This window comes from Podarcis gaigeae, assembly GCF_964106915.1.
Source record: "Podarcis gaigeae genome assembly, chromosome: 1".
Lineage (NCBI taxonomy): Eukaryota > Metazoa > Chordata > Lepidosauria > Squamata > Lacertidae > Podarcis > Podarcis gaigeae.
In genome coordinates, this window is record NC_139678.1 from 76206069 (window position 1) to 76219807 (window position 13739).

The following is a 13739-nucleotide window of genomic DNA, read 5'->3' on the forward strand; positions in this document are numbered from 1 at the left end:
TACTAATATCCATAATTGTTGTGATACTTATAAATAATTCCAGTGGGGCAGTCGTGTTAATCACTTGTGTTATTTTTGTGGCACATTAAAGTTTGAGAGGGCACATATCTAGTCCATCTGCTTGGGGCATAATAAAATGTGGTTGTCTTTAATTTGTCACAAGATGTTTATTGCTGCTGTAGCTTAGAACACAAGCTTGTAATGTTCATAGAACTTTGGCTGGGGACGCTTTGCAAGCTCACAGCCATTGCTATGATTTATGGCACTAGTAATGGCAAGAATTCTGGTAGTGTCATCATGACAGTCTTGTTCTGAGCTTGAGATTTGTAGAAGAGGTCAGCTCCTCTACATGACCCGCTTATTCAACATCCAACCTGATTTGCTAGCACAAAGCTTACATGGTGGTTAAACTGTATTTCAAGTCTTCTTATTTGTTTATAGGGCAGTTATGGGACAGTTAGCATTTAGCCTGATTTACTTACCAGGTGATTTACTTACAGCTGGCTCCTCACCTTCTTTACTGCTTCTCTCCCACCCACCTACTCATCCCCACTTCTGCCCATTTCAAAGAGACTGAGACTGCTTGCACATGGTTGCTACTGAACCACTTCAGTAGGAGACCAGTTCCACATGCTTCTTCACATGCTCACTCCTCTTCTCTCTCTCTCTCTCTCTCTCTCTCTCTCTCTCTGTGTGTGTGTGTGTATGGGCATACAACTGCTTCTGCCTGCTTCAATTAGAGAGGCTGACCATTGTACACCTATGTTCATGCTGTCTGGCTGAGTCAAAAAGACTGGCCACTGTGACCTCATGCTGATGCGGCATGCTGAAGACTAAGCCATTAGAACTTATGGCTGTGTGCATACTACTACTATTTCCTTTGCACTGATCATGCTCACGCTGTTGGTTTGGGAAGCAGTGTACATGTGATGTTAGCCACAATCCACATCTATCCTGTTGTTGTTTTTATGAAATAATGATGCAGTATTTGAAGTTGTAACCAGAGTCTGTGAAAGAAGTTTCCTAGCTGCTTTTGGTAGCTTTCTAACCAAGTTGGGATGCAAAGCAAAACATAAACCACAACACACTGTGAATCTTCAGTGGGTGTTAGCCTAATGCTTGTGGTGTGAGAGATCTTGTGGGAAATCACAATAAGTCAAGACTACTCAGGAAAGAAAGTGTTTCCTCAGCAGAAAGAGCTGTGTTGGAGTCCAGTATAACCTAGAAGTTTCATGCAGGTGTGGCAACCTTTGAATATTATTGTACCTCAGGTGTTTCCCACAGCTTAATGCTACCCTAATAACATATGGCTGTATGTTGGGTTTCTATCATATAGACTCTAAGGAAGGCAGGACACCAACGTCCTGTAAGCTGATCTAACCAATCTGGACCACAGTACACTACAATGAGAGAACATCTACTTGTAGGGCAAATAACTTCACCAATCTAACCAAACCACACTTTGCAGTGGAAGATCCCCATTCCCTCAAATGACCAGTGTGACTGGCCAAGCTGAACGGTAGGAAGATTTCCTCTCAACCGAATACCAGTTAAGAGTATAAGGAAAACATCTACTCAGTGATGTGAATGAAATCATGCTAGGAACAGCTATTAAACAAACTAGTTGTAACTGTGTCCCAAATATCTCCCAGAGGAGGAAGTAATGTGGGGAGGGGAAAACATGAAGCTTATGTTCAGTGTGGTGGTGGATCAGACAACTGAGAGTTAATCACACAACATCTTATCCAGAAGGAGTTAGCAGAGTTGCGGTTAAACTGGTCATGCAGAGGTTGCAGAGGCCACCCCCGCTGCTAAATACCTTTGTCTGCACCCTACCCCTGGCTCCATATCAGACCTTTGCCCACATTCAGCATCTTAGCAGCTCCAGTACTGAACTTCTACCCACATTCCACATCATTTCAAGGCTTCTCAGTGTATTTACCTGAATGCAGCGAGAAGCCCCCATCCATCCTTTGTGCTGGTCAGTAGAGACAGTCGGGAAAGAGGCTCTGGACGTGGTGCATGTGGCCCCTACACCAACTGTTTAATTCCAATGATAATAACACGTGAGTAGGGGCTACCCTCTTTCATAACTGTATCCAACTCTTACTTTGAATACAGTAATGTTCTTTGTTTCTACAGATCCAGAATGCTACACTCCACCACCACCCCCGACTTCCACAATGAATTTCCAGCCAAGTCTTTCACTAATCTTCTTGCAAAGATTTTAACGGTGTGTGTTCACATTGTGAATGTTTACACTACTAATTCTTCTCTGTCAGGTCTTTGAGAGTGAAAGAGAAGAGGATATACTGTAGCTGATCTAAACAAAAAAAATTCCTTCCAGTAGCACCTTAAAGACCAACTAAGTCAGTTCTTGGTATGAGCTTTCGTGTGCATGCACACTTCTTCAGATACCAAGAACTGACTTAGTTGGTCTTTAAGGTGCTACTGGAAGGAATTTTTTTTGTTTTGACTATGGCAGACCAACACGGCTACCTATCTGTAACTGTAGCTGATCTAGTTGAGGTTATTGCAACAGAAAGCAAGTCAACTTGGAAACATAGTTTATTTGACAAATATCAACATTGTTCTTTGTCATTCAATTTCCTGTAGCAAGTGGAATAAGAAACATGATTACAGGGATGAATCACTTTGTAAAAAAAATCCTAAACATCTCATATTACAGGAGTAAAAATGGATATGTGAATGCATGCACACACACACACAATTGCACACAACTGCTTGAAGCAATTTTTAAAAAATGAATAATTCAAATAAAGACAAAACATTTCACCAACATTTTTTGGTTCATGTTTCTATGTTGGGCATTTAGTTTCCACACAGCTACACTCATCTACATGAAGATATGTGTATTTCATATGCCTCCTTTTGCTGCAAACCAGTTCCACTCTCACTTCATGGTATTTTGTGGCATGGCAACATGTGCATCCATGCTTCATTTTGTGAGTGTCAAAGGAATATCTGAGGGAGAAAGCACAGGTGAAACGTTTTGACTGATGTTCCTCTTTACACGAAAAGCAGCCAGTGGTGTAAGTCAAGAAATAGTTTTCTAGCATTTATTCATTAAATAAGTGCACTGGTCTGTGTTTTTGGTTTAGCCCGGCCTTCATCAATATGGTGCCCTCCATATGTTTTGGACAACAGTTCCCACCACCCCTGACTGTTGGTCATGCTGATTGGTGGGGATTGTAGTCCAAAATATCTAGAGGGTGAAAGTTGGTTTAGTTCATTATGCTCCACTTTCTTCCCTCCCCACCAGTGTTCCATGCTAAAAACATTGAAGGAAAAAGGATGGAGACTGTGTGATTATAGATCTCTGGGAAACTCTGCTTCTACTTCCGCTTCTGTTGTCCCCCCAGATCTGGGCACAATGTTAACTTTCTTTGACTGTGGCTTGTAAGCCATTAGGTGGCTTATAAAACTCATAAATAGTGTCACTATCAGCAGAAAAAAGCAGCAGCAAGGTTTCCTAATCGATATCTGCTTCCATTGCTAATAGAGGGGTGCATGCTGCTTCTCCTGCTGTCCAGCTCTACCAAAACAACAGGGGGAAAACAGAAAGAGGAATTGCAGAGTCCCACTGAGTTCTTGACAGGTTGGAGCCTGATCTATAAGAAGACACTGGGTATATACATGTGTCTCTCACAAAGGAGAAATGCCCATGTAGATCACAACATTCAGTGCTTTTGTACAGTGTGACAGTTTGAGTCCTGATTATCAGAAGCTTTCCGCTATATTCAACACCTGACTGATTCTGAAATCTTAACCTAGGTCTTGCTCAAGCTGCTTAGATACCACCTACACTTTGGGGGTCCTACCCCTGTTCACTAAATTAACAGGCTGTTAAAAGAACTTGCTAAAGGCCTCTCAGTGCCTATTCTTTTGGTGTAATACCCTTGGAAAATAAGGAACATGTTACCACTACTTTTCACTGGGGAGGGGAAACACATTCTTGTTTAATTTATGGAACATCCAGTCAAGTGATTGTGTCATTATACCAAAAACCAGCCTTTGGAGAATAATTTGATGGCCAGATAATTTGTATTATCCTGGACTCGTGGCAACTTGCCAGACAGGTTGACCCATAGAGACCTTGTGCACATACTAAAGCAGTTGTGCCATTGGCTCACCTTATTTTTCCATAAATCTTGCAGTAAAATGATAAAATGTTGAAAGTCTCTGCATGTGTAGTGAAGCAACCATATGGTAACAACATATCTGTGTGTGCAAAGTGGGCAAATATGAAACTCAACTACTTGTTACAAGTCCAGGGTGACTTAATAGTGCAACTATTATTTGCTATTTTACAGAGGGCGGCAGTGGCAAAAACTGAGGTACGGTATATTCGTGCTCCAGGCTCATTTCCAGAAAATGGTAAGCAAAGAGGCACAAAGAGAGAATGCTGTGTCTGTGTTGTGCTGTAGAAGTCAAGTTGACTGAGACAGGTGGAGCAATCTTTTACTTACACAGAGTAGGTGTTGCAGGATCCTCCACAGGAAGGAATGTTGAGAGGCCTGGCTGATTTACAATTCTTATAAACAATGAATTGCCTCTTCAGGTTAATTGTACAATTATGTGACAAGGGGGTACCTGAAAATGAAAGGGAAACTCAAATAACTTGACCTGATTGGAACTTAAACTATCAGGAACCAGCAGCTTTGAACTTAAAAGCAGTTTTATCTATCATTTCAAATGTAGCTGCTCATTCCACACCCCCCCCCTAATATATGCATTTCTGTAGACATTGTTTGGTTGCAGGGCTACATTGTAAAATTCAAATAAGTGTGCATTCCAAAGGATGATTCTGTTTTGGTTCTCATATTGTTATGGAAAGTGCAATTTTGATAGATTCAGCTTTAAACGCAAACTGAATCAAATATTTTCCCCTGCCCTAGATTTAACAGGCCTCTCTGAAGAACTTTAGATAGCTCTTCTTTTTGCTCTAATGCTATTGTTATTAATCAGCTGACATCACAGAAAACAGATTAGAGAAATGGATTTTTACTGGTATTCCATTGTGGTTTTGTGGTTTGGTTTTGTGTTATTGTCCAGGGGCTGTCAAGAGACTGCAGGTTCTTCCACAGGTTAGGAAAAGGACTCGAGACGTGAAATGCAGATAGCTTTTATTCACAAAAGTAAAAGCACAACCAAGTTCATCTAGGCTAGTCTCCCCTAGTTGAAGACATTGCTGGAACTGGCATCTGGCCCCCCTTCCCTCACTCTGGACTCCTCTCAAGTAGCCATAGACTGCAGCAAGGGAGAGGGATTCCCCTCTGGGCCCATCTGGCCCGTTGCTCAGCAATGGGCAGGCCTCTTCATGATCTGGGTGTCAGTGGAGGAGGAGAGCTAGCTGGAGCGGGACTGCTGAGCAACAGAGGCAGTATCTGGCTCCTTGCTGTAAGTCTGAGCTCAAGGTTCCCAGCCCTGTCCTGGAATGGCTTTCTTCTTCTGACTCTCCATGTTCATGCAAACCTCCTGCTTCGATCACCTCCCAGCTTGCCCCTTCTGCAGACTGGTCCTCCATGTCCTGGGCCCAAGTCTCTTTCCTCTGTGTCATCCCTGGGGGGCTCTTGGAAGGGCATCGCCCCCCCCTCCTCATCCAGCCAGTTCCTGACAGTTATGTGCAGTGCTTTTTCTCTTAAAAAATGTTTAGGGGTACTCTCATTTTGACTCAAGAAAATCACAATTTTATAGTTCAAATCAGAAAAATAAATACAGTAAATGGACAAAAGTACAAAGATTCACAAAATGTTTAGGGGTATGCGTACCCCTGCATGCCCTCAGAAAAAAAGCACTGGTTCTGTGCAAATTGGGACTTTATAAAAGCTCTTTCACTTTCATTCATCAACTATTGTAAAGAACATACTCACATATCTCACAGCATCCATCAGCAGCAGTTTGAATAGTTGCCTATTTTGAAAAGAAACATGAGAATATGTCACATTATAATATTAGTGCTTCACATCTTAATATTTTTTTTTTTGCATGTCACTCCTTTTCCTCCTTTATGTACAGATTATAAATCTTTAAATCCATCCATTTTGCACCTGCTTTGTTCCTTCCTGCTCCTCGCAGCTAACTCTGGAAGGCTAACCAGCGATGATGGTTTATTTCACTCACAACCAATCATAACCTGAAGTCAATATTCAGGAATATGCAGCTGTTCCATACAGGTATTGAACCTGCAGCCTTGGCATTATGAGCACCCTGCTCTAACCGACTGAGCTACCTGCTAGTGGGTTAGTGACATAGATCCCCAAACACAATCCAGCCGGCCTCCTTCTGTCTGGCTCTGGAAGCCAAATGAGTTGAACTGATAAAAGCAAGCACTGCTATAATAATACTCACTGGGACACAATTTGATCGATCAAACACTGGGCAAGATATTATTGTGGTACTCAGTATAAATTTATCTGATACCCTGGTGCATAGATACTGAGTACAGTTATCCTGTGGATCCTTGTAGGTCTTCCCAACCTGTAGTAGAAAATAATATCCAGAAATAGGTGCTATTGAGCAAAAGAGCTGATCTTCATCTAGACTTTCCTACATTCCCTACATTCCTACACTCATGCAAGTGTTCCTTACATGAATGGTGCAATGCCTAGTTGGGCTTGATAGTGGCTGACTACAGAAATAGAATAGGAAGTTATGTTTTAACCATGGCATTCCCTGGTGGTTTCTCTCCTGTTCTGAAGATCAGGAGGGTCAGTTCAAATTCCCTCCTTTCCCAAAGACATCCTGGGTGAACCTATGTCAGCTGCAAATCTTTCTTCCTTAGTGCCTGTCCTATCTGTATGAAAAGTTGTTTTCTTCAATACCTGCATTTTGGAATGTATAGAAGTATCTCACTATTGATAAAATCTAATTTCATGAAGGCATTTTATTCCATTGTTACACATGAAGCATTCCCAGTTTTCAAAGAGAAGTCTCCTTAAAATTGTGTTTTTGAGCTAACTGAGTAATATGGTCACAACAAAACAATTACTCATAAAGAAAGTAAACACATACCTCAATGGCCACTATCCCAGGTGAAAGCTTTGTCACACATGCTGTCTGCACACATTCACCACAGCATTTTCCTTCTTTCTGGATATAGTGGAATCCCTGAGGATGAAAAGATGGTGATGGAAGGGATGGAAGGAGCTGCCAATTTCAATTCCCCCAGTTTCGCATTTTTCCAGTCTTAAATTCAGTGGTCCACATTTTGCATTATAAAGAAAATCCTCATGGAAATTCACCAGCATTTCTCCTTATAAACACATTTTTCTATGCAGTTTTGACTAACGTTCACATTTTTGCAAGTGATTTTTAGATTTTGGGCAACCCCTACTTCAGATTCTGATGGACTTCCCAGTTTGGGGTGGAATCTGGAGTTTTGAATGGAAGCCCAGAAGCTACTTTAATCCACAGAATTGTCCTTCAGGCTTCCTATTCTGTCTAGCTCAAGAAATATCAGGCTTAGTATCTGAACCAAACGTGATCATTATCTAGCATTTTTATTAACTAGCTGGTGTTAATGGTAGGCATCACAGCTCTCCCCTAAATTTCCATTCTGGTGTTATTTTACTTATCTCCCATCTTTTGGAATCACCATGTGTTAGTCTGTTATATGCAGTGATGGATCATCTTCAAGGTGCTTTGCCCATAATGTACATAAGATTCATCAGATCTTCTGCTTTTCTCTCTATGGAAAAGCAACCTTTTATGGAAGCTTTCTCCCAGTGCTTCTCTCGGAAATTGTTGTTGTTGTTAACTACTGTAGTAGGGAAGCCATTTTCCAATCAGCTGCTGTTCACTACATTTGTCTAACCACAATAACAATGGCAAGGTAAGCTGAGTCAGCAACAGAGGAGAAGTTAGTCATCAATGTGTCTACCTACCTGTTGGCATTCAGTAGAACAATTAATTGGAGTGCACTTAATTTTATTGGTTTGGGTTTTAGGATCCTGTGTTACAGTGCAAAAGCATTCATCACAAGAGTCTGAAGGTACCACTGATCCAGGCTTAAACGAGAAATGGTAAAGCAGAAGGGGAAGAATCTGGTAAGTAAATCCAGCATATTAACACAGAAATGCTATTAAGCACCATGGGATTAGTGAAAGGGTGTATTTAACTAAGTCATACTCAAACTAGACCCATTGAAATCAATGGACGTTAGTTCTAAATCCACTGCTTTCAATGGGTCTATTCAGAATAGCTGGATATAACTCAAAGACTAACAGCTAGCATTAAAATAATCATTAGATTTTCAAGGCCAAAGAAGACACTATATTAAATTTCAATTTTCATTTGCATATTTTAAAAAGCAGCTATAAAAGTAATAGCCCATTGAGGGCACTAAAGAGCCCGCCCTTTAGGTTAAAAAGTTCTCCCACCCCTGAACTAAAGGAATATCATAGCAGTGAATTAAAGCAAGGAGCAGACCTTACCTGATACTCAATTCCTTTAGATACACAAACATTTTTTGGTTCTGTAAGTAAAAGAAAAATAATGCTCAGAAATGCTGAGATTTTCTTGACTTCTCTCCTATGGATTTCCTGGGTTCTTTTCTCCTTTTTCTACTATATTGGTTGTAGAGAAGAATCACTCACAAATTAGTAACAAAGCATTTTGATCCAGATAGTGAAAATACACATAATATCCCCTTATAGCCAAATGTGTTTTTAGCATTTTGTGACTAAGGCTGCACACATACACAGATAGCATGTTATTCTAAAATCAATGGAGAGAGAGCACATGTTTTTTCAATGTGGTCAACACTCAGTCTAGATCTATCGCGTATATTTTGCCCCAGAAGAGTGCTTCTTCGGAAACTAGTTTCATTCCAAACATAAAAGCTCATTACAGATTGATTCTGCATTTCCCCATAGGGTGCCCATTTGCAAATAGGTGTAGGTGTTAGTATCCACACCTACCTAATAATAATAATGAGGTGGATGAGTGTACACCATGATCCCTTTTCATTTACCCAGGGTATGTAGAGGTAGAAAAAGCCACTCAAGGGGAGGGTTTTCAAAAAAATACCAAGTAACAACACCTACCTCCTTGGGTGGCATTTATGTAAAATCAATCTAGATTTAAAGCAGCATGTACAGGATGAGGATGAATGATTCCAGATTGGGGTGTGTGGACCTATATTTTCCCCTATACACATAGGGTAGTGTGTATGTTGCTTAACTGTGCTTCCACTCCAAAAATGACATGTATGTGATTTTAGTACTTACTACAAACATGAATGGGACAACAGGCACCATCAGAAGTGGTTGCTACAATTTGGAAGCCTGGATTGCATATCTGTTTGGTTAGAGGACACAACCTTTCATTACATTCTGTGAATGAAGAAACAGATAAAATATGAGGCATTCACTTTTTCTTGCATTTTGATAATGTTGTAGGTAGAGAAACCCTGTATTCTTTGTGGGCTGGCAACAATCTACTACTTCTTTTTAAAACAGTATTCACCTATAACCTTTATACCCCACCCCCTGAGCTCAAGGTGGCAAACATGGTTCTTTCTCTACACAACCCTGTTAGATAGGCAAGGCTGAGAATGACTGATACATGTACTTCATGGCTGAGTGGGAAACTGAACCCAGGTCTCCCCAGTCCTTGTCCAGCACTCTAACCAGTGAACCACACTAGTTGGTGGTGATGAATATTTTTGAACAAAATGTCCTGGATTATTCATGCAGAACTGGTGCAGTGAGGGCAGCATGCATTCTCTGTACATTATTCCAGAAAACATGCAGTCTTTGTTCTGCATTAGTAAATACATCCCTAAAACTTACTGAAGTAAATAAGAGAACAAGAAGAACATACATTTAAAGAAGATTGGGCAATGTTTATTGTGAATATATGGGGGGCAACTGTGTACGCTTGATAACGCTGGCAGCATTAAGATAAATTCAACAATGTAAATAAGTTTTGATGGATGTAATAATGGAATACTGAATGGTTTAGTTTATGTAAAATATGCAGGGATTTATGGTATATAAAATGAACCATGGAAAGAGAAGAAGGGAAGTCACTGATATTTTAAGGATGTTTAAATGAGTATTTAAAACTGTAAAACAAAAAAATCTAATAAAAATTCTATCTATCTATCTATCTATCTACCTACCTATCTATCTATTTATCTTACTGAAGTACTTGCTTACCACACACTATCTCTGTGCAGCAGGGATCTTCTGGCTGTATCCGCACTATAGGTACAAATCCTTCCCTTGTGCAAGTGATTGGCGGAGATCTTGCACAAATGTGGGGGGAACAAGAAATATCCAGTGTGTCCTTGCTACAGGTGCAGACCTGACAATCTTTTTCCCACCTCTCTCCTGGCTGTATAATAAATGTTCAAAAAAGGAAAAAAAATGTTGACCAGAGTAATGAATCCTTCTGGGGCTGAGTTTCTGCTAGAGTTTTTGATGGGGAAAGACCACAGCTCAGGGGCAGGGTACATGCTTTGGTAAGACTGGGATGGACTCCTGTCTGAAATCTTGGAGAGCAAATGCCAGTTAGCATTGACAGTTCTGAGCTAGATAGACCTGTGGGGAAGTGTGTCTACTGTAGGGTTGTTTTGAAACTACTTAGTGTTTTTGTACACTTTCCTTCCTCAAACAAAGGCATAGTGGGTTGAATCTAGCACAGTCACTGAATGAGTGGAACAACTTCCACTTGTGCAGTGAAACTTCCTCTCCTTCTCCTTCCCTGTACACCTCTGCCTTAATCTGCTCTAGAGGTTTGGGTGATACCTCAGAGCAGATTTGGAGGGAGTGCTCTGAGATTTGGAGGGAGTGCAGAGGCATACACAGGGGGAGGAGAGAAAAGGGAAGTTCTGTTGCACTTGTGCAGTAAGGTAAGGTAAAGGGGACCCCTGACCATTAGGTCCAGTCGTGACCGACTCTGGGGTTGCGGCACTCATCTCGCTTTACGGGCTGAGGGAGCCAACGTACAGCTTCCGGGTCATGTGGCCAGCATGACTTAGCCGCTTCTGGCGAACCAGAGCAGCGCATGGAAATGCCATTTACCTTCCCGCCGGAGCGGTACCTATTTATCTACTTGCACTTTGACGTGCTTTCAAACTGCTAGGTGGGCAGGAGCAGGGACCGAACAACGGGAGCTCACCCCGTCACGGGGATTTGAACTGCCGACCTTCCGATCGGCAAGCCCTAGGCTCTGTGGTTTAACCCACAGCGCCACCTGCATCCCTTACTTGTGCAGTAACTTCACCCAATTGTTTCTCAATCTACCGTTAAGGAGCCAACTTTTCTCATTCTTCTATGGATAAGTTAACTAATATGAAACCATGACATGTGAGTTCCCAACCTGCTATAGAATGTGCATGACAAATAAACTCTTGCACTATATTGGCTAACCATAATAAGCACAGAATGCTGTGATAGTTTGTCATACAATTGCTCTGGTTCTTGCATTGTATTTGATCTATGCCAGTGTTCAGCAATTTTAGGCAGTATTAGCTTGTGGGCAGAGTGCAAAATATTATTCTGACTGTATATCAGCTGTAGAACACATCTTCTGCACTCCTCCTTACCTGTCTCAATAGTCCATCAGTTCCTGTGCAGCCTACAAGTTAAAACAGTTGGAATATGAGACAGACCATTTCAGAAATAAAGTTAACAACACTGAAGATACATTCATATACAAATCAGGACCCTGAAAGGGTGTATGTCATATGAAAAATCATGAGAGAGCCACGGCCGAAAAAAGCATTGCTCACATTTCTAAATTGTGACATTTTCCTGCTTGCTCTATCATCATGCAAGGATTGTTCTAAGGGGGCATTTTATCCAAGCTAATATAGCTAACTTCCTTTCCCAGTTTTTCTTTCCATAGTGCTTGCTTCATTGCTTCCTGATCCTTTCTAGGTTCCCCTAACCCAGCATGCAACCTACATGCTGCATAGGCAGCTGGTGTGGGTGGGCAGTCTCATATGGGCATCTTGGGCCAACTGTATTCCCAATTTTCCCCAATTTCCTTACCACAGACAGAAACACAGATACTATCATGGTGATTCAATTGGATCATTCCATCCGGACAGAAACATCCTTCAACAAGGATTCCTGGAATGTCAACTTTTGCTGGATTTGCACCAACAGCATTTTTTCTGTAGGATTGTATTAACAGGATAAAGGAAAGGTCACTGAGCAATTATTCAGTTATTCATACACACACACACCATTTGATAAAGATTTATCTTGCAGTTACTCACCCACTATTGCAAGTGAGCCTTTCCATTCTTCCACATGGCTTATAGATTTGATCCCGAGAGCATCTGAGTTCTGTGAAATATTGACAAATTTCATTCAGAGTGCATTTACATTCTAAAAAGCTAGAACAAATTCTAGGAAGCAATTCCACTGAAAATATTCATGCAGATTGAGCGGGGTAGTTTCATTCACATATATTTTGATGGATGCAGGGTTGTCCTGCTCCACTGTTTTTTTTTGGGGGGGGGATTCTTTGTGTATCAGCCATAATATTGTACGGATGAGCAAATGGATGTGGCAGTGGCAAACAACACTTGCCGCTACTTGGTAAGGATGAACACATTGATCTGTTTCAGTTCCATGTCAATTGTGCATTTTTTCATTCATAAATCCAATCTGTCCCATTACCACATTAATTAAACAAATGTTTTTATTTAAATATGTATTTTATCTCAGTGAACACATTTCTATTTTATCCTAAAAATCACATTTAAGAATGTATTTTGATTTTTTAATACAACAACTGTATTGTGAAATTCAGAGAAGTGTAAACTCTGAATGAAAATTACATTCTAATTCATACATTTGTCTGAGGTGTGTGGATCAAATCGGTCCACGTAGGAATTCATAGAAATATATTTCCTCACATGATGCAGTGCACACACACCATTTGAATGGCAATGCCCAACAACTTTGGGGGAGCCTGGCCCCCTCAAATATTTTATTGGGGGGCAAAGACCCCATGGCCCCTAGGAGTTGGCTCCTCTGTGTCTGCACAGTGGATGAGGAAAGGGAGTAGAGGATCTACCAGTACAACAGTTGATAGTATAGTACCGAGTCAGGGGGATCCCATTTTCTCTGTAGAAGAGAGAGAGAGACCCAATCTTCTAAATCTCACTGCAACTCAAAGAGGGTAGGCTGTTGTGGCTGTTGTTGTGATGCAGAAGTCAAGGGTCACCTCTGGGTTAAACTCAAGGCACTGAACCTCAAAAGCTGCCTAATAATGTCAATGGCTGATGCTACCCTGCAAAAATTTGTTGTATCCACAAAACTAGTACATTAGGAAGAAGCCTAGCTTTCCCTATTTATTTATTTAGTTATTTATTTATTTTAGTGTGAACATTCAGTCATGCAGCCTTCTGTCTAAAATGGTATAGCCCTCAGTGCAGAATCTCCCCACTTCAAAAGATAATCTGTTTCATATTCTAATCCTTACAGGTTTTCTGAGTTGCTGGTTTTCTACATCTAATGATTTATATCATGTTCAACTGGACACAGATTTATAGGGATGAAGTGCCCTAAACTAGAAGACTGCAATTTGGACCTTCTTTTCAAACTAACATTATACTTTGGGAATTCAGATCTCAGTGTTCATGAGAGGAGCTTATTTTAGGCTCGTAGAGCCAGCAGATAACATATCAGGAACATGTCAGCTGATAAAAAGGAGTAACCCTCAACAACCCTCTCCTGGGATGTCATTCAGCTCAC

The 13739-nt window shown here is 40.9% G+C and overlaps 1 protein-coding gene and 1 long non-coding RNA gene across 6 annotated transcripts in view; one reads left to right on the top strand and one right to left on the bottom strand.

The window, feature by feature from the left end:
* The first annotated feature begins 2171 nt into the window (after positions 1 to 2171).
* On the top strand, positions 2172 to 13733 carry LOC310837450. 2 transcript variants are annotated; one of them, XR_014560548.1, is made up of 4 exons: positions 2172 to 2346; positions 4359 to 4398; positions 7970 to 8069; positions 13470 to 13733. It is a non-coding gene; the product is annotated as an uncharacterized lncRNA (long non-coding RNA). The 2 variants fall into 2 exon arrangements; XR_014560549.1 differs by lacking the exon at positions 2172 to 2346 and having other exon boundaries at positions 2997 to 4398.
* Positions 2551 to 13739, bottom strand: part of LOC310837437 (mucin-5B-like) — a 42993-nt gene continuing 31804 nt past the window's right edge. For 3 of the 4 annotated variants that reach the window (XM_083724032.1, XM_083724031.1, XM_083724034.1), the window contains 12 exons: positions 12254 to 12323; positions 12024 to 12148; positions 11576 to 11607; positions 10185 to 10362; positions 9252 to 9356; positions 8457 to 8497; positions 7908 to 8030; positions 7036 to 7131; positions 6373 to 6501; positions 5895 to 5934; positions 4491 to 4614; positions 2551 to 2985 (listed from right to left, as the gene is read on the bottom strand). In XM_083724032.1, coding sequence (XP_083580158.1) covers positions 2820 to 2985; positions 4491 to 4614; positions 5895 to 5934; positions 6373 to 6501; positions 7036 to 7131; positions 7908 to 8030; positions 8457 to 8497; positions 9252 to 9356; positions 10185 to 10362; positions 11576 to 11607; positions 12024 to 12148; positions 12254 to 12323 — 1229 coding nt within the window. In that variant the 3' untranslated portion in view covers positions 2551 to 2819. The remainder of the gene's footprint in view (positions 2986 to 4490; positions 4615 to 5894; positions 5935 to 6372; positions 6502 to 7035; positions 7132 to 7907; positions 8031 to 8456; positions 8498 to 9251; positions 9357 to 10184; positions 10363 to 11575; positions 11608 to 12023; positions 12149 to 12253; positions 12324 to 13739) is intronic. The other variant, XM_083724033.1, reaches the window with a different exon arrangement.